At 40.8% G+C, this 18698-nt stretch overlaps 1 protein-coding gene across 1 annotated transcript in view; it reads left to right on the top strand.

Moving 5' to 3' along the window:
* The window catches only part of NSMCE2 (non-SMC element 2, MMS21 homolog (S. cerevisiae)), a 195339-nt gene that overhangs the window by 27701 nt on the left and 148940 nt on the right, over nt 1-18698 (top strand). Inside the window, exon 3 of the mRNA XM_004679595.2 lies at nt 12630-12736. Within this exon, the coding sequence (XP_004679652.1) occupies nt 12630-12736 (107 nt within the window). The remainder of the gene's footprint in view (nt 1-12629; nt 12737-18698) is intronic.

Below are 18698 nucleotides of genomic sequence, written 5' to 3'. Positions count from 1 at the left end.
GCCATGTGGATCTCCTCCAGGCAGGCGGGGATCGAACTCATGCGGAGACAGCTTAAGCTTCTCAGTGCTGTGCTTTAACCCGCTCCGCCACCAGGGAGGACCAGTATTAGTGTTTTAATCTGCTTTTCCTACTGCCCAATTATAAGGATGACTTCCTTTTCCTGTGCTCATTTCCTTGGTGAAGTGTATTTCCAAATCTTGGTCCTATTTCATTTGGGCTATTTGTGTTTTTTTTTTATTAGTGTGTTTTGAGAGCTTGTTTAGATATTTAGTTTTGAACATAGTCAGAGTTACGATTTGTGAGTATTTGTGAGTATTGTCTCCCAGGACAGAAGTGTTGAATTTTTATGACATCGAGTCTGTCATTTGTTCTGTGAATATGCCTTTGGTATTGTACCTAAGAAGTCTTGGCTTAACTTTTATTCCCTGAGATTTTCTTTACAATGTATTTATGGAAATTTTATCATTTGAGGTTTTGTATTTAAGTCTGTGACCATTCTGACTAAATTTTTGTATATGGTGCAAGCTATGACATATTAAGTTAAAGATTTTTTTTTTTAATGAAACAAATAAATGACAAAAAGATTTGGTACTGTGGAGGAGGGGCCAGCGGGAAAAGGGCTGGAAAAGGAAATCACTAAGGAAGCGAATCAGTAATAGGTAGAAGGAAAAGATGTAAACCAAGGCAGCTGTGGTGGGGAAGGAGGAGGGAGCAATAATCACATGTGAAAAGCTAAGAGGGGCTTCTTCAGGCTCTTTGTCTTGCCAGGAATGAGTGAGATGTATGGAACATTTCTGATTGTTCCGTTCTCATTTTGAAGTTTCTTATAATTGTCATCCAGCAGTTTCAGAAAGTTTTTTCCACTTGGCAAAGAATTCTCTGAGACATTTCTAGGAGATTTAGTATTTATGGATTATGATTGGTACAGAAGGTAAAACAGCAATTGGGACAGGTCACCACTGGTTTAAGTCTCATGACATGAAAATAAAACAGTTATGCTATGATAAAATAAGTCATGAGAAAAAGTAATAATTACCATTATTAAAATCTTTTGAGACAGTTTATATTTGTATTTGTATTTGAACGTCAACCTTGAGATGTTGACGTTCATATACAGGGAAACATGCTGTCCCAGATGGGACAGTTACTATAAAGTTTGTAGTAAATTATGATAGATTTATTTCCCAGAACTGCTGGTGATTTCTGTTGTAGCAGATTAAGTTGCCCTTGTTTTTATGGAATCAGATATATTTTACTTCTCAAAAATAGTCAGCATAGAAGTTACCCTACCACAGCTAGGAATATAAATTACATTATTCCCTCCTTTTGTAATTATAGCCTACCCCTCTTTCCTTTACGAAATGTTTCTCAGAACAAAATACTTCTCTTTTCGACCAACATTTGCCAGGAAAGTAAGTAATAGACTTACAGTCCCTGTCCATCAGAGGTCTTACCATCTGATAAACTTTTTATCACATCTCCTTGAATTTACTTTTATAGCTTTTGATGAGTTAAGTTTCTGTTTAATTAAAGTGCACCATAGACAGGTCTTTGGTAGTCTTAGGACATGAAAATGGGTAATACCCAAAGGGTGGTGGGAATTCTTGGTTTAGTGAAGAATGTGAACTGATATGTTTAATAGACCCTACTTTTTACTCTTCCCTATTCAGCTCTCTAGCTGTATGACCTTGGCTCAAGATACGGAACTTCTCTGAGCCCGGTTTTGTCTGCTTGTTTGTTTTTCTACCAAATAGAAAATCAGAGTGTGATCTTTGCAGCATTTCTGCAAGAAGCAAATGAAATGACATGTGTACATTGCTTAGCATGGTTCCTGACACATAGCAAGCACCCAATAAATGTTAGCTAATACTTCTTGAACGAAAACTAAGAGAAGCAAGAGTGTTAAATTTATGGATCATAAAATGTAGAGTAGACTACTTGATAATTAGATGACAGTGAAGTTCAGAAAGACCTCCATGATCTGAATTGGAATGGCAGATTTTAGACACATGAAATCCTACAACATTGAGTTTTGAGTCTTAGATTGAAAAATTTCTAATATAGGAAGGGAGAAGATTGGTTTTATACTAGCTTCTGTTGAGTTTATTTATTGACAAGGTCAACCCATGATCAAATGGTATACATGGAGTCATGATCTTGTCATAGTTGTAACTGGCGAACCCAAGGCAGTGATGACTCTTATTCTGGAATCCACTTTTTAAAGGGGACACTGGTCCATGAAGCATGCTTAAATGAAGGCAGGAACTTGAAGGAACTTGATGCTCATTATTTATCTGGAAGAAACAAAGACTCACAGGGTAGGAGATTTTAATAGCCACCTTCAATAGTCCTTCAGCTCTTTGAAGGATTGTGAGGTGAAAGAATTGGCCCTGGGGGCTCCAGCATGTACCTCTTCACTGGCTCTGGAGCTGAGGATCAGGCTTCTGGTCCTGCTTGTGATCCTGAGGTAGCATCACTTAACCTCTCTGAGCATTAGTTTCCTCAACTATATAAAACACAGAGTAAAGTTGCTCTACTTGGAAGTGAGGAGATGTAAATAACAATGTGTGTGAAAGAGCAATTCAATGAATTCTCCTCAGGGCTGGACTGTGCCTGTGCCGGGAGCTTCCTAACCCTATCGCTTGGGAAGGACTCTCCTGATAGGGCTCTTCAGTAGGGGGGAGGTCTTTCCCACCCAACAAGAGAAAGACTAGAGACCTCTCAAGGAATCTTAGCCAGTTTTGTGTGGTATGGGAATCTGCAAACTGTTTAGAGACAATTTACACTGTTCACACGGTGAACACAGGTGCACTTTGTCATTCACTGTGCTGTCTGGGGCGCCTGCCACAGTCCCTCGCATGCAGCCTCTGCTTGGAGGATATTTGGTCAAGAGGTGGAGATAGTTCCCTCTAATCCTGTTCTTTGTGGTTAGCATCCCTATGGATGACCCCCTCATCTCTTAAACCTTGCTTCTGATGTGTTCATATGGTTTTCTCAGTTGCATTTGCCGTAAGGCTGGGTATGTTGATGCTAAAGTGAAGCAGCCACACTGTTGTTTCTGTTACCTTGACTAACGACCAGGGCAAGGGACTGTCGGTAGGATTGCCTGTGTGAGGCAACCTGAGAGCCGTTTTTCCTTCGGTTTGGCCATTCCTATTTCTGTTATTCTCTCTGTACTTTAATTGCTGCAGGATGCCCTATGTACGGGCTGTTTCATGAGAATCAGGAATGTTTTCCCAAATCTCTGGAGAAGGAGTTTAGGGGTGAGAGAGACCATGTTATTATTTTGTTTGAATTCCTCAACCTTTTGCTGAATTTCTTTTATCACAAGCTTTATTTAGAGAAGGTGATTCAGTGATTCAGTATTCAGCTGAACTAACTGAAGTAGAAGATTTGTACCAAGGAATGTTGCAAAGTACACACAGCTACCAGTAAAATAGCCTGCATTTACTAAGAGTCTACTGTGTTTTAAACATCTTGGATATTTTATTTATCTTCTTATTTAATTTTCTCAACAGTCACCTGTGGTTTAGGCCTCACTTCCTTTTGTCTTTGTTGCCACAGATTCATAAGGCTCTTTGATCTTGAAGCAGAAATTAAAGCCAGGCTTTGTTCCTTATGTCTTCTGGGTTTCAGCCCCCAAACTGCAGCTCGGACTTGGCCACAGCAAGTCTTTGGAGGCCATAGAGAAATGGCTGTCACCAAAGTGATGTTGGCTGGGAAATGCTGCTGTAAATATTGTTTGCTGCCTTGAATTTACTATTTCTTTCTAGTCTACCAGGGCCTCATTGGAAGAAATGGGCAAAAAAGGAGGGAGAAACAGGATGTATATCAAATGAAAGATAGACAGACTTTATAGTAAGTAGCCAAAAGAGGTCCTCTCACCCTCCGCACCTCTGGCCTGTACCCCAGTTCTTGTATGTATAAATAAATACATAAATAAATCTTTAAAAATATAGTTTTGTTTTAAAATGACATTTGCCCATAACCTGGGATTCCTAGTGCTTTGATAACTGGTAGAAACTGTATGGTATCCAGAGATTGATTTCTATGATTCTACAAATTTAATTCGTCACAGAATTTACTTCGAGCAGTATTTCAGGTAGTAACTTTGCCACAGTCGTTTATAGAATGTTAAATACTTGTTCAAGGAAAATGTCTGTCTATATAATGAAAGGTGGGATCTGTTACTCTGGGCTAGAACTTTTAAAGCCAATCAGTACATCTCTCACTTTGTCTTTTCCTTAAAAGAAGGTAATGTTTAGGAGAACCCCTTTAGCTGGAGAACCAATTATTCATCACTACACGACTTTTGCTTAAAGTGTATTTTGCTTATTTGTAATGGTTCAGGCATGATAGCGTGCACCTTCCATGCTAACTCTAAGTGACACCTGAGGTCAGTTTCAAACTCTTATCGTTTGTTTACTGGGTGACCCAGGGCAAATGATTCAGTCTCTTTGAGCTTCAGTGTCTTTATCTCGAAATCATGTTTAATAATACCTAATAACTATTCAGTCTCTTTGAGCCTCAGTGTCCTTATCTTGAAACCATGTTTAATAATAGCTAATTCACATTGTTGTAACAGAGGATAGTATGTCCAAAGTGCCTGCTATATAGTCAGGGCTCAGTGGAGACACGGTGTTCTCCTCTGTTCATTTTCAATGGTTTTGTTTGAGCACTTGAACTCTAAATCAGCTTCTACAGAATTGAGGGTTCTTGTTTAACCTCTTCCCCATCTGGTGAACATCTGGCAAGCATATGTCTTCCAGGTCACAGCTCACATTTGCCCCTCACCTGTTAAACCTTCCCTGCCTCCTTGGGTAGTGTTAGCCTTCCTTCTTGATCCAAGAATTTTGCCTCTCTACCTGGCATGTAGTGAATGCTCAATACACTTTTGCTAGCTAAGTGAGTTTGGGCATTTGCAGGGGGCAGTAGGGGTGGGGTGGGTGGGTTTATAAAGCACCTCATTGAATCTTGCAGTCTTGTGAGTTCAGTTTAGTGCTTTGGTTGCAACTTAGTGGAAACAGCTGAGAGAGTTAAGGAGCTGGTGGTCACTTGCCACCGTGTTTCCTAAGGGCAGTGTTCAGCATTTAGACGAATTACATTTGCAGAGTGGTGCTTCCTCTTCTTAGTGATGATAAAAACAGGTATTTTGTTAGTGCTTGTTGTAGACCAGGCCCTGTGTGGATCGTTTGATCTACATTTACTCACTTAGTCCTCATAGCAATTTTGAGTCAGATACTGTTATTGTACCCATTATACAGAAGAGGAAACTGAGACTCTTAAAAAATTCATTTGCCAAAGACTGCAAGCGAACCAGTACCATAGCCTGGATTTGAATGCAGTCTGACTCCAGAACTGACTTTTGAGTTGGGTAATTATACATCTTCTCTCGTTTGTGTTATTCTAAGAAAATCTTATAGGTGGGAAGAGTGATAATAAAGGTCAGTATTCCATGAAAAATCTTCCCATATTCACTGTGTTTATGAAAGCCAGTTGCTTACTAGTTTGTGTCATATCCTGTTACACACTTCGTTATTCTTCCTGGTGGGAGGCAGTTATATAATGTGGATTCAGTTTTAATTTTACCGCACTAATGTCTGTGTGGAGGAATTATTATGACTAAATACAGTGTAGTGAGAAGTAACCAAGTTTCTATTAAACATTGCTCAAGCAGTGAGTAAGTCATTAAATTCAACTCCTGATGAATATATAATGGTTGCTTAATACTAAGCTGCCAGGAAAAACATACACACACACCCACTCAGAGAGGTGGGTGTGCTATGGATATATGCTGCTCCAGATAGTTGGAGCTGTATTTTTGAAGAGAAAGAGTTTTTTTGGGTGTGTGCAGATTGAGGGAAAGTTGGTATGATTTATACTATCACTTACTTGAGTTTATCCAAAAAAGAAGAAATTGCTTGTTTACGAAGTATGGGCAAATGAAGACTAATTCAAAAATGTTAGGAAATACTTCCTTTCTGTTCCAGACAGTAAAATATCCCTCCTGCATGTCCCATCTGTTCTAGGAAATTTAAAATACAATCAGGTGATTCCCTGTGTTCTTTGCTTCCTTCCTCCTTGCCAAATGGACATATGTACTTTATGGCACTAAATATTTATCAGATCCTTTTGAGTGTATGATTCACATTCACTTGGAGCTGGCAGCCCAACTGAATGACTAAATGCACTAAATGACTACTTTGTCTTGGCCTGGTATATTACTAGGCAAATGCACAGAGTTGAATTTAATCAACTCATATAATTGGTATTGTTCCTATTCAGACATGCATGCACATGACTTGTAGAACAAAAACACCTGATTCTGCAATTTTTATTGGTTTAGGACAAAATTTCAGGAAATGACTTGGCTGTGGGTCAAAGCTGTGCAGTGTAACCAGGGACAGGAAGTTGGAGGGGATAAGCAGGTGAAGTTTGTCTTAAGGGTGTGGCTTCCTACAATATACACGTTGTCCTAGTTATAAAAGTAAAGGGAGTTTTACGGACCCATAAGGCATGAAGCATTTGGGCCTACTTTGGAGACTAGGGAGGATTCGGGACCTTGTGGCTGAGGTCATAGGGAACAGCTGAGCAAAGCAAAAATATGTGGGAGCGTTGAGAGATTGCAGAGAAATGCGTGTAGACTTGCTGGGGGAGAAGAAAAGTCTTCATTTTCATGTCTATTTGATGAAAGACAGTTCTGCTCAAGACCTGGAGGTGATGGGGGAAACCTCCTTTACCATGAGTTCTGTGTCCTACTCTCTACCTTCCCCCGTAGGCCCCCCACCACACCTGTTTCAGCTGTGCTCTCCAAATCTCAGTGCTGGCTGGGGGACAGTTTCTTTCTAGTATTTGCCTTATGCTGCAGCTTGTGGCTAGGGAGAAACCTTCTGTGGAATACTGAGTGTCTGTCTCATTTACCCTCCACTGTGCTGCACTGTCACTGGCCTGGAATGAGAGCTTGCTTGGCTTGTTGACCCAGTCAACTTAGGTTGGGGGAACCATAATAAAGAAGCTTCTGCCCCCCATTTTTAACCTGTGGTCTAAAAAATGACATTATGTCAAGCAGGTAAGGTGTAATGGGGCCCTAACCAATGTTGGGACTCAGCCCGGATAGTCCCTCCTGTGCTCTGCTATGTTGTGTGGTAGCAATAAATGCACCGCAGAGGTTCCGCTACCTCCTCATCAGGCACCCAGAGAGGGCTGGAATTTGTTTTACAGGCTCTACAGCTGTAAAATAACCGGTCCCTGGCCCCTCCTCTTCTCCCGCATCAATCTGCTCATTCTGCCCCGTCTTTCATGGTCCAGACAGCGGGCCCTGTTTGTCACTATTTGACTTCAGACATGTTCCTGCCTTGTCCTCTTCTTTCTTCTCATTCAATGTCTCATGAATTTTGCTTTAAGCAGAATTGGTTGGCAATACTAAATCACCACCTCTTTATGTTCTACTGATCCCATAACTTTCGTGCTACTGTAAAATTTCAAAAAGAGAGAATAGTAATAGTTACAATATTGTAATTAGTGTTTCAGCATTGAGCAGAAGAGGTGCCTAGTGGACAGCATGACTGCTGAGATTGCTTAATTAGAGGTTTGCCTGACTTTAGGGATATCCTGTAGGCCACTGTATCCATTTAGACCCTTATAGAATATAAATATCAGTGCCCTTTAGTCTAAAAAAGAAACCCTCCTGTAGTGATGATCATTTTTGTAGGTTTTGCCACTAAACAGGAAACAGAAAAACAAAGCAAGACAGAAACCATCTGTCAAGGAGGAGTGTTTCTATGGCCCTCCTGGTCCAAATAAGCACTTTGAAAGCTCCTGAGGTACTGTTAGCAGTGTGCACGTATGACCAGGCTCGCCAGCAGGACAGGCAGAGACTAGGACAGCTGTGGCCCTGGCAGCCTTACAGAAACAGTTAGCCTTTTACAATGCAAGTCAGGGATTATCTGTGCCCTGGGGACTCGATTTGCTGGAGTAGGGGCTGGGGGACAGCTTTCAGCTAGCTGTTGTACTAACTTCTTGGAAGAATTTCTCAATGAGTGTGCCAGATGTGCTCCGCAGGACTCGCAGGTTACTGAGTTCTCTCCGTGACACTTCCCCACGGATTTATTGGCTTGTAAATGATTGTTCAAGTACAGCTTTTAGGTTCATTTGATTGACACACGCGAGAGCTCCCATAATAAATGTTCATCGAAGGGCCTAGCTAAGAAATGTGACATAATAATCATTAATATTCCTAGACTCCCAGACCTTTCTTGGCTGGAGAAGAGCAGTTCACATGTGGGTGATGGCAATGGTGTTGACACTGTACCATAAGCCTTACAGGACTCTTGAACATTCTGAGGGCTGCCCTTTGTTTGCTTGCCTGCTAGTGAGTTCGGAGCTCCTGTTTCTGGTGCTGCTACTACCTTGACCTAGTACAGGCTGGTCTCCTGGCAGGTCGTGTCCTCTGTGTTGTTCTGGCAGTCAGTGGATGCCTTGGCTGCCTCTATGCCTTCCCAGCCTCATTTTGCCCTTTCTCATGTGAATGGTCACTCTCTTTACAAATGTTAAAGGAGGGGACTGAGTTCTTTTTGTTAATAGCTTCCCCCACTGAGGGAATTTGGCAAAGGTTTTCAGTGGCATTGACAGTGCCCTGCTTCCAACAGACCAGCAGGGGGCCGAGATGAAGGTCAGTGCCTTTGACTTTCTCTGCGCACTTGTTCCCTGGATATTCATGGAGGAGTTGGAGCGCCTTTTCACACAGGTAGGCAAGTGTGCAAGCTTCAGTTAGCAAGCCTGTGCTGGAAGCCTGGCTCTGCTCTCACGCACTCTTTTTGTAACCTTGAGCAAGTTACTTTAACTAGTTAGAGCTTCAGTTTTCTCAAATGTGAAGTGGAGACAGAACACTGATCTCTTAATGTTGCAGTGGAGTATAGCGTGAATCAGGTGTACTCAGCGCTGACTTGGCAGTTTAGAAAGTTTGTGTTGTTAGCTTCCGCTGTTATTGTTATTATTATCATTATATGTTTGCATCATTGCCTTTACTTCTCATGCTTTATCATCCGCACAGTCTGCAGAGATGGGGTACATGGCACTTTCCTCTCTGGATTTGTGATAGCATGAATTTCACAGTCTTTTAGATGATCCCCCTCACACACCACATGCCACTGTCACCCTTTTTCATATGGCAAAGGCACGGTGAAGATGTAATGGGCAAATGCGTTTCTCACTTGTCTTCTTCCATGACATCCCTCGAATACCTGTGGTAGGCCAGTTTGCAGTTGGGTGAAAGTCTGATTTCAGATTTATGAAGTAACAGCCATTTAAGGACATTGAAGGTGAGTCACTGTGGCTTTTTGGACCCTAAGAGTCCCTGTCCTTCAGGACACAGTGTATAATCCCACTGTCAGAATTCTCCCACTCTTCCCTGAAAACCCCTTCCAGAGATCCAGACCAAACTCAATCCCACCCCTCCCTCCCCACTGTGTAGTCTACAGCCAAACAGCTGATTGTTTGCCTTCCTCACTCAGGGACTTACTGACCAGGGAGCCCTGGCCCCTCTTCCTGCACCTGAAATCTTTAGAGGTACATGGCAGGAAGTACCTTACAATCCTGGTATTTGAATACAAAGCTCGTTTTTTAAAAGGGGTGATTATGGCAGTCGGGCTATGAGAGCAGGAAAAACAAGTAAGAAAACGCACAAAAACAATCTTAAAGTAGCTGCGGTGGGTTCCAACTTGCATCCCAGTTCCCCAGGCCTCCCTCCCGGGCGCCATGGCGGTGGTCTCTTCCTCTTGCACCTTGGTCTCTGGTCTCTCCAGCCCTTCGCTGCCTCAACACTGCCTTTAGCCTGAGTTTATCTGTGCAGCATTGCTTCACTTCCCAGGTGTGGTGTGTTCCTCAGTTCTTTTTAGGACTAGTTTGGTGATCTCTTCTGGTGTTTTCCCTTTCTTGCCGCAGGCTGAGCTATTCATCACTTAATTCTTCAGCATGTCCCAACATCAAGGGCCCTGGAGTCTTAGCTGAGGCTGCCTGTAAGCCTCCGTGGCCTCCAGAGAGTCCTCCCTGAGGCTTCATGCCATCAACTTCTGATCCAGCCATCTTTCATTTTCTCTTTTGCAGGGATGAGCTCCCTGCCCTTGTCTGGTTTAAGTCTTACCTGCATTCATGAGCTCTGGATACCTGAGAATGTTATCCTTTTTATTTTACTTTGGAAATTCTTCCATTGCACTGATAGCTCACAGTTTTCTGTGCTTTTCAAAATTTAATTCATTTAATAGCAGAGAGAGAGTGCCAACATTATAGCACTTCTCACTGATTTAAGGCTTATTAACAAACTTCATTTCTTGTATTCCAAGATTTTGTCTCCTAAATCCTTAAGTGGGTTTCTGTTGGTTTAAGGATGTCTCTAGCTGTTGGATTCTTGGGAAAAGAGTTTTTACTCTGTTTTTACTTAGTTTTTGCTCTTAGTCTTTATCCACTTTTTTGACTAGTTGCAGTATCATAATCCAGTATCCATAGAATAAATTGTTTCCACCAGGAAAAAACAAAAACAAAAACCGACCATGATTTTTTTTTTTTTAACTGTTAGCTAGATGATAAGGCTTATGTGAACCCAGGAGTCTATTTTTTTTTATTTGTTTTAGTGGGAAAAAAATTAAATTATATGTGTGTTCCAAGACCTCAAATCCTTTTACTGAAATGTAACCATTTTATTAAAATAACAGAAAAATGACTGTGTGTGTGTGTGTGTATGGTAAACAATCATTTTAGGATATAAATTGTTTCATTTTTTTTTCTAAACAGTAAAATACATTTTAACTGTAAGGCAAGGTGAAATGCAGGCATTTACAGCAAAATGGAGGGAGCTTGAGGGAATTAGTAAAGCGAGTAAGAATGACAGAGACAAATGTTGGACGTTTACGGAATAGATGACTTACAAATTCAAATACTTACAAAAACTAGCAACATTAATCAACGTGAGGCTGGTGAGGTTGAGAGGGAGTTGAGAAGGCAGAAAGGCACAGGGCCATAGGGAAGGTAGCGGCGGTAAAAGAAAAGATGGATAAAGACAAGCTACATGGTCAGCAAACAAAATAGTTAAGATTCTTCCAGAGCTTCCAGAAATTCACATAATGTTAGCAAGCAGCAGCTGTGAGTGTAGCCGCAGACATGGGTGGTCTGGCAGCCTCGCGTCAGCACGTCCCTTTCGGTGATCTCGGGACCTTTTCCTGAGATCACTGACCTGTGCTTGCCAGTGTGAGGATTTTATTCATTGGATGATTTCTTTTGGATCTCTGTCACATGCCATTTTGTTTAAAATGTCTTTAATTTGGGGCTGGAGATACAAACTTTGTCTTTAAATGCTATCTTCATCCCTCCCCTCAACAAGAAAAGAAAGTGATAGTGAGCTATTGCATGTGTCCTGTGAAGGCTGGTCGTTAGAAGCCAGTTTTAGTTTAGTTGGGTTTTTTTTTGAACATTAAAGGTTTCATCATCCTATGTTCTCTGTCTTTTCTCATGGATTAAATTTTATGTTTGCAGCTTGAAGAAAACATTGTAAAAGCACTTTTAAGAACTTTAACTTGCTTCTCCAATCAGCTCAAAAAGCTAGTCGCTTTTTATAAATCTGATACCCTGGGGGTATTTCAATTTTTTTAACATAATAAGTAGAGTTGCTTCATATTCTGACTGACAGATACGAAGCCCTTGTAGATCATCTTATCTAATGCTTCTTACTCTTGGTGACTTATTTTTTAAGGTTTGTAAAGCTTTTTGGTTGTTTTTTTGTCACCCACTCCCTACTCCATGCCCCCTTCTTGGTAATCTGTTTAACAGTTATTTGTAGGCATTATTTTAGGCCTTAACAATGATTTGCAGGGATATTTCAGACTTGAGAGGAAGTGTCTTCTCCAGAGGGGAGTGAGGGAGGACCTCGCGTATTGTCAGTGTGAGACTATCTCAGAGGCTAGGTCCCCCAGACCATTGAGGTGAGGGGGGCCCAGACTGGAGGTCTGGGATGGTTGACTTGTGGCCAGTCTTTCAGACTGTTTTTTCTCCGTTATCCCTCAGTTCTGCCCACTGGCCAAGATCAACCTCCTTCCCCTCGGAAGGAAAGGGGTGGGTTACTTCCGGTGTCTATTTATAGTAAGGGATGGGATTCCAGGTGACTTTGTTGTTGATTCCTTTTTCAGTTTTCCCTTTATTTTACCCTGGTTGTTTTCTTTCTGTCCAGCCACTCATTTGTTTTCAAAGAGATTTTTTCCACCAAGTTTATCCAGTTCTTTTTAGTTGTTTTCAGTAGGATGGTTGGTCCATATAACGGAACCTACAAGAGCCTGAAATCTTATTTGATCTTTAACAATCCTGTGAGGTCCAGTATGCAGATAAATGAGAGAAGTGTTGTGACGTATGAGGGAACTGTGGCTGACAGGAGTGTGCTGACTGATTTAATTAACAGCATACAAGTAGTCACCCAATTTAGAACGTTGAATGAAGCTGGCATGTTTGAAGAAGTTTTCAAAAATACATATGGTACCTTTATGAGACCATTTAGATCACTGACTAATACCGGTTCTATTGGTATAACTCTTTCCAGATTTGACATTCTAAATGGAAAGTAATAATTACTTTCTTTTTCTTTTAGCTGAAGTGAGTAGTGAATACAGTATGGACAAGGCAATGATTGAATTTGCTATGATGGATCGGGAACTAAACCATTATGTAAAGGCTGTTCAGTCTGCGATAAATCATGTAAGTTTGCGGTAAATCATGTAAGTTTACACTATTCAGATGGTTATATTTGGTTACAACTCACTGACCCAGAAATAGAAACACAAAATCAGAATTCTCCTCTAACCTTTAAAATTTCCTTATCCTTACTATAGTAGCTATTCATGTCTTCTTAATCAGGAAGTTCACAGAAGGAATCTTAAATATTCTTAAATATTTTCCTAACTAGGCCACCTAAGTTGTAATTAGGATATTACGTCTATTTTAGGTTTTCTTGCATTTTTTTTTAATGTTGAAGATGTTAATTTAAGCCTCCTTTCCAAAGTGAGACTTTTAAAAAATGCTAAAAATTGCACAAAAACTTGTTTTTGTTATTCTGTTTGCTTAAGCACACTGTGTAGGCTAGGTTTTCTTACTCATGCTCCAGCTTAACTAAAATGCATCTTTTGCAGAATTCACTGGAATCAGATAATAGGGAAGCGTTTTAGATCAAGTTTAAAAATAAAGAAGGTTGGCATTTAGGTTTTTCCAGGAGCCAAACTTATCTTTGTTGACTCCAGCTGTCACAGGAACCACGCGTCAGGCAGCCAAGGTGGGAACATAGCAACATCCTTTCAGCATGACTGTGTTGAGTAAGACGTGAGCTCGGTGATTGCAGTCATGTTTCTGAGAAGTCCTTTGTCCGCCAAGCGGTGGAAACTCCCCTTTGTGCCCATTTCATATACCTGTTTGTAACAGCCTGTCTTGTACTTCTGGTTTCTTTATTTGACTTTTCTTTCTTATATCTATGGGAAAGTTCTAAAAATCTAATATATTTACAAGATTGGCTACTCTTCTGGGGAAAGTAAATATTAAAATAGGGCTTAATACTTAAGCCACCTTGAGTGAGCACTGTATTGCTAGAGGTCCAGAGTGACATGAAGTTTTTCTATTTTATTTTAGAGTTGTATGGGGTTTTTTATTTTAAATACATATTTTTTTTTCTTTTTAGTATTCAGTGTATATTTCTGAGTGACTTAAGAATATCTTCTTCTATCCAAGTAATAAACTCACTAGCTGATGTTTCTAGCCATTGTGACTTATAGTCCTGTGCATATTTCATCCATAGGAAGACAGCAAACTGATGTGATGTCGGGGCATTGGAAAGTGCTTAGGCAGGTGGCTTTAAGCTCTAGCCGACTCCCTCCACCCAGCCAGTCCCCACTTTAACAGAGTCCCACTTCCCTGATCTGAAGCAAAAAGAGGGCACTGTATTTTTTAAAACTCATGTACTAGTGAATGTCCAGTGTTGAAAATTAGTGACCTAAAAGAACAAGGCTGACTTTAAGAATGAAGTTTGCCATCAGACAGGCCAGTCTTACATGAAACTCTTGCTCAGTGGAGGTTATTGGAGAGGCCTTTTTGTCTTCAAATTTGATGCTGTGCAACTGCACAGTATACATCCTTAAAGATTAAAATCTTGATTTGTAGAGCTAGAGAACTTAATGTAGACCTTTCCCCTATAAGGATGCTAAGGTTCACAGACATTGGGGCTAGTTTTTATATAAAGAGTTGAACTTTTAACCTTTCAAAAAACTTGAGTCACTGATGAAAAAAGATCGAAGACAAGGAAACCTTACCCTCATCCACAGTCAGTAGTGACCAGCATTTCTTTCATCTTAGGCCTCACCCCACAACCCCACTCTACTCAAAGGGAAATGTTCTATTTTGAGTTTATCTTTCATTTTAGCCCTAACCTCACTCTAGATTATGGAACAACTTGGCTTTAGTGATCCTAGTGCTTATCAGGAAGCACTGGAGGCGACAACATACTGTTCTCTGATGCAGAGTTGTGCTCTGTATGGCTGATGTAAGGCCAAGAGTAGCAAGTCATCATTTTCTGACATTTCTAAGACCCACACCTATGTAGGGACACAGTGTGGATATACCCATGACTTGGAGGAGGTCTTTTATACCTCACTGTATCCTTTGTGAGCTTTACATCCTGGAGGTTATAGACACCGCTATCTTAATTGCGCATTTTGCTGAGGGGTAACCCTTGAGAGGAACTGGGATGATGTGGTTGTTAGGAAATAGAAAGGGTCTAGGGATCAGAAATCCTTCCAACTCTATTCTTACTTTCTAAATTATGACCCTGGATTAAGAAATTTACCCTTTTGGAAACTCGGCATTTCCATCTATAAAATTCTTGAGCTGCCTGTTTCACAAGGTTATTCTATGAATCAGACTAGACACTGTGTATCAGGACACTTTGACATTCATAAAATTTGATGGCGCTATAAGATAATATGCTCTGCAAATCCATATTTCCAAACATATTCCTTTGAAAGGTGGAGCAAGATTACTCTTAAAAACAAGTACTTTGCTTTGCTCATTTGATTTCAAGACTCTGAAATAAAACTTTTATTGCTTTGACCTATCCTACTCTGGAATTCAAGAGCCATATAGGATTAGATAAAAGCTAGTTAAAGTTACAATGTAAGGTGTTTAATCTCTACGACAAAGAAATGGTTTTAAGTCAGATTACTTAGAGCCAGGTAATAAATAGGAACTCACAGGAGACCAGTTTGGCTTCTGCTCTGTCATGGCGCTTCAGAGTCTCTCCCTGTGACATTTACTCAGATCCTCAGAACCCTGTGGTGTCTCTGCTTATGAATAGCTGCATAGGTGAAGTAAACTAAAAAAATTTAACTGAAGCACATAAATTTTTCAGTAAGTGCTCTCTCCTACTCTCACCTTTACAGAATTGCAAAGGTCATACACCTGAAAAGGTTTCAGCAGTTTACTTTGGAGGTGGAACCTTAGAGGTGTGGGTCAGTTTACCAGCAAGCCCTGGGAAGTTCTACCCTTCAGCCTCAGCTCTGATTGCTTTTCTTTATCCTTGGAGAAAACAGAGCTACTGTATTTACAATGCCTGGAGATTTTATTTGGAATCAAGTGTTCTTGATTTCCAGAGTTCTGAAACTTTGAAAAAAAAATTAAGACTTTGCCAGAACTAGTTTGTAGAGGGAATATTATGCAGTGAGCACAGAACTGGGGTGCAAGCCAGAGGTGCAGGGGCACTGAGAGGCTTCATCAGAGACAGAATGGGGAGCAGAACAGGCAGATCAATGAAGTACCCTGCTGAGGGGAGCAGTGGCCAAGACAAGAAAAGTCTGCTGAGCCATGTGGATCACCTCCAGGGCCGGGGATGGAACTCGCACTGAAGCTGCTATGGTTAACTTGCAGGGCTGCATCCCAAACCATTGCACTACCAGGGAGGGGCTGGAGGCTTCTTTTTATTCTTTTAAAGATTTATTTTTTACTTAGGTATACAAGAACTGAAGTGTAACCCAGAGGCGTGGGGGGTGAGGGTATTCACTAGAAAGAGCAGGGAGCAGAACAGGGGGAATCTACTGAAATGCACTGCAGAAGGTAACAGTGGGTGAGACTCGGAGAGGCTCACTGTGCCATGTGGGTCAGCTCCCTGGCCAGGGATTGAATTTGTACTGCAGTGGCTGTGGTAGTTTTATAGTGCTGTGCTTTAACCTGTTGCGCCACCAGGAAAGACCCTGGAAGTCTTTCATAAACCTTTTCAGGAGCAATGACTTGTATATCTGTTGCAACACTTTAAAGCATTACTATGGAACCACAGAGAGCTCTGTATGAACCTTTGGAGGCTTTCAGTCATGAGACCACAAATGTGATAAAAGTGTTTTGAAACTGGCAAAATGCACACAGATATGTGATGGGCAGTTATTTCCTTTATCACTGTTACTGCAGAGAGAGCTCTCCTCTGCTGCATGCTGAGAATAGGCCGCTGTTCTAAATATATGACTTTTGATGACTTAATGTCTCCCCACCTCTTGCATATCTAGCTTCATTTTTTGAGCACATTGTAGAACATGATGACTGGCTTTTTGTTCTCAAATGTTCATTTAGTAAGTGTTTACAGATAAATAAATTACTTAACACCTATGTGCCTGGTGTTTCCAGGTGTGTGAAGTAGAGGCCAGTCAACAAAGCCCTCATGGCCCTCACTTTTGGGATGTCTGGAGTGGGAGAGGGAGGCACACTTTAACAAGAAGAGATACAGGTGCAATTTGACGACGGTTGTGGTGCATATGCCCACAAAGGGAAAGTCCTGTGTAGAGGGCAGAGTATCTGCTGGGGCATGGAGGACTCCTTCCTGAGGAAGTGGTATCAAATTTAAGGGGAAAGTCAGATGAGACTCAGCAGGGGGATGGTGACATATTACTTCTTGGTCTCTGTGACCTTTGCATGAAATGTAAGCATCTTCTTTCTGAATGTCTCGTGTCAGAGTCTCAAAGTGCTTTGATTAATCAAGACTTAATTTTAGAAAATTAGGCCAGGCAAGGCTGACATTTCTATAGGGAAAGTTTAAAGTATATAGGGTAGTTGAGAAATGTGCCCAAGGCTGGTCAGTGATTATTCATGCAGCCCTGAGTGCCCACTGCATGTGCCAGGTGCTGAGCTTAGTAATACACACCTTGACAGCAGTTGATTTAAGAAGACTTTTATTACTCTGTTCTGCTTTCCAAGCACTTCACTCGTCAAACAGGGGTCATCCCTCTTGAAACGCAACTTTTATCTTGCAGCCAGTGAACAATGGCGGTACTATGTATTTCTGATACTATGTTTATGTGACTGTTTAAAACTACGTCCGTCCGTCCATCCATAGTCCTAGCTTATGGCTCTCCATCTATTTTCAGGTATGTGATTTTTCAAGTAAAAGATGATAAAAGCTCCAACCATTATTATGGGGGTGGTCCTTGCAACTTTTTTATAACCTTGGTTCTCATAGTAAAAAGGAGAGGATGGACCATAAAATTAAATGATAAATGGCTAAACAGGTTCAGTTTAGTTTCACATATTATTAGCTGTCAGTGATAAAATATATATCCTCTGTGCTTTTTGATGAGCACTTAAATCCTGGAGGTTAGCAAAGCAACCAGAGCTTGAGATACACAAACTGTCGTTGTTTTGTTCTTTAATCATGATCCTTAGTTGTTTGATTTTACTTTAATACACTTTCAATCTTAAAAGAATTGTCAGGCTTTACCTCTATGTTGTTTTTAGACTGTGCTCTTCAGCATGTTAATTTACTTGAAAATCTAGAGCATTTATTTTTTCCTCAATTTCTTCTACTGCCTTTCTCCCGGTATCTCACAGATTATGTAAGATTTTAAAGCATTTAAATTGGATGGCTGCCACATACTTGCTTTTGTTTTTTAAGCTAGTGTTTTATAACAATTCTACCAAAAGCCTGGAGAGAGAGATTGTCCTTCTAATTTAACAGGAGCAGTTCAGGGGCCAGATTGACCCATTTGTGGGGTTTCTTGTAAATCTGCTCATGGATAAGTCCTGGGTGCCATGGTTTTTATTTGATTGGCAAACCTGAACATTTAATCTGCCTTTTAAAGCTAATATGTTGAAAGTTAGAAGAGTGGAAATATGCCTCCCAAAAGCTGTTGAAACCAATGCAATCTCAGATATAATAAAAGAATGAGGTGGGTCAAAGGTATAGCTTACCTCAGCTTTGTCATTATGCAACAAGTCTAGAATGTTTTTGACATATCACTTCCCTGTGCTTCCTCACCCTTCACCCTCCTTCATCAACAGACAAGTTTTGCCTTTTGTAAATCTGACTTCAAAGTACTTTAGCATCCTCTACTTCAACCTGAAATCTATGGGCACCTTGCAAGTTGGGAGTTTCCATTTGAGATAAACTGCTTTGGTGGGGGGCATTTCCTACTTGGAAAGCAAGTCATATTTTATACTATCTGAGGGAAGTTACAGGCCAGGGAATGTAATTTATTAGGCATGATCACCTATGGAACGAATAAAAGAATGTACTTGATGTTGTGAATCATTGACAAAAGAGGAAGGAGGAGATGTTAGTTGGGGAGTTATAAAGTTTAACAGAAGAGTATGAGAAAAATTGTGTTTGCCCATGAAATAGTAAGAAGGTGGGGTGGGGTTG

This window comes from Condylura cristata, unplaced genomic scaffold (assembly GCF_000260355.1).
Source record: "Condylura cristata isolate star-nosed mole 26May11 unplaced genomic scaffold, ConCri1.0 scaffold00009, whole genome shotgun sequence".
Taxonomy (NCBI): domain Eukaryota; kingdom Metazoa; phylum Chordata; class Mammalia; order Eulipotyphla; family Talpidae; genus Condylura; species Condylura cristata.
The sequence above is the reverse complement of the archived record's forward strand: the minus strand, read 5'-3'. Positions and strand labels throughout refer to the sequence as shown.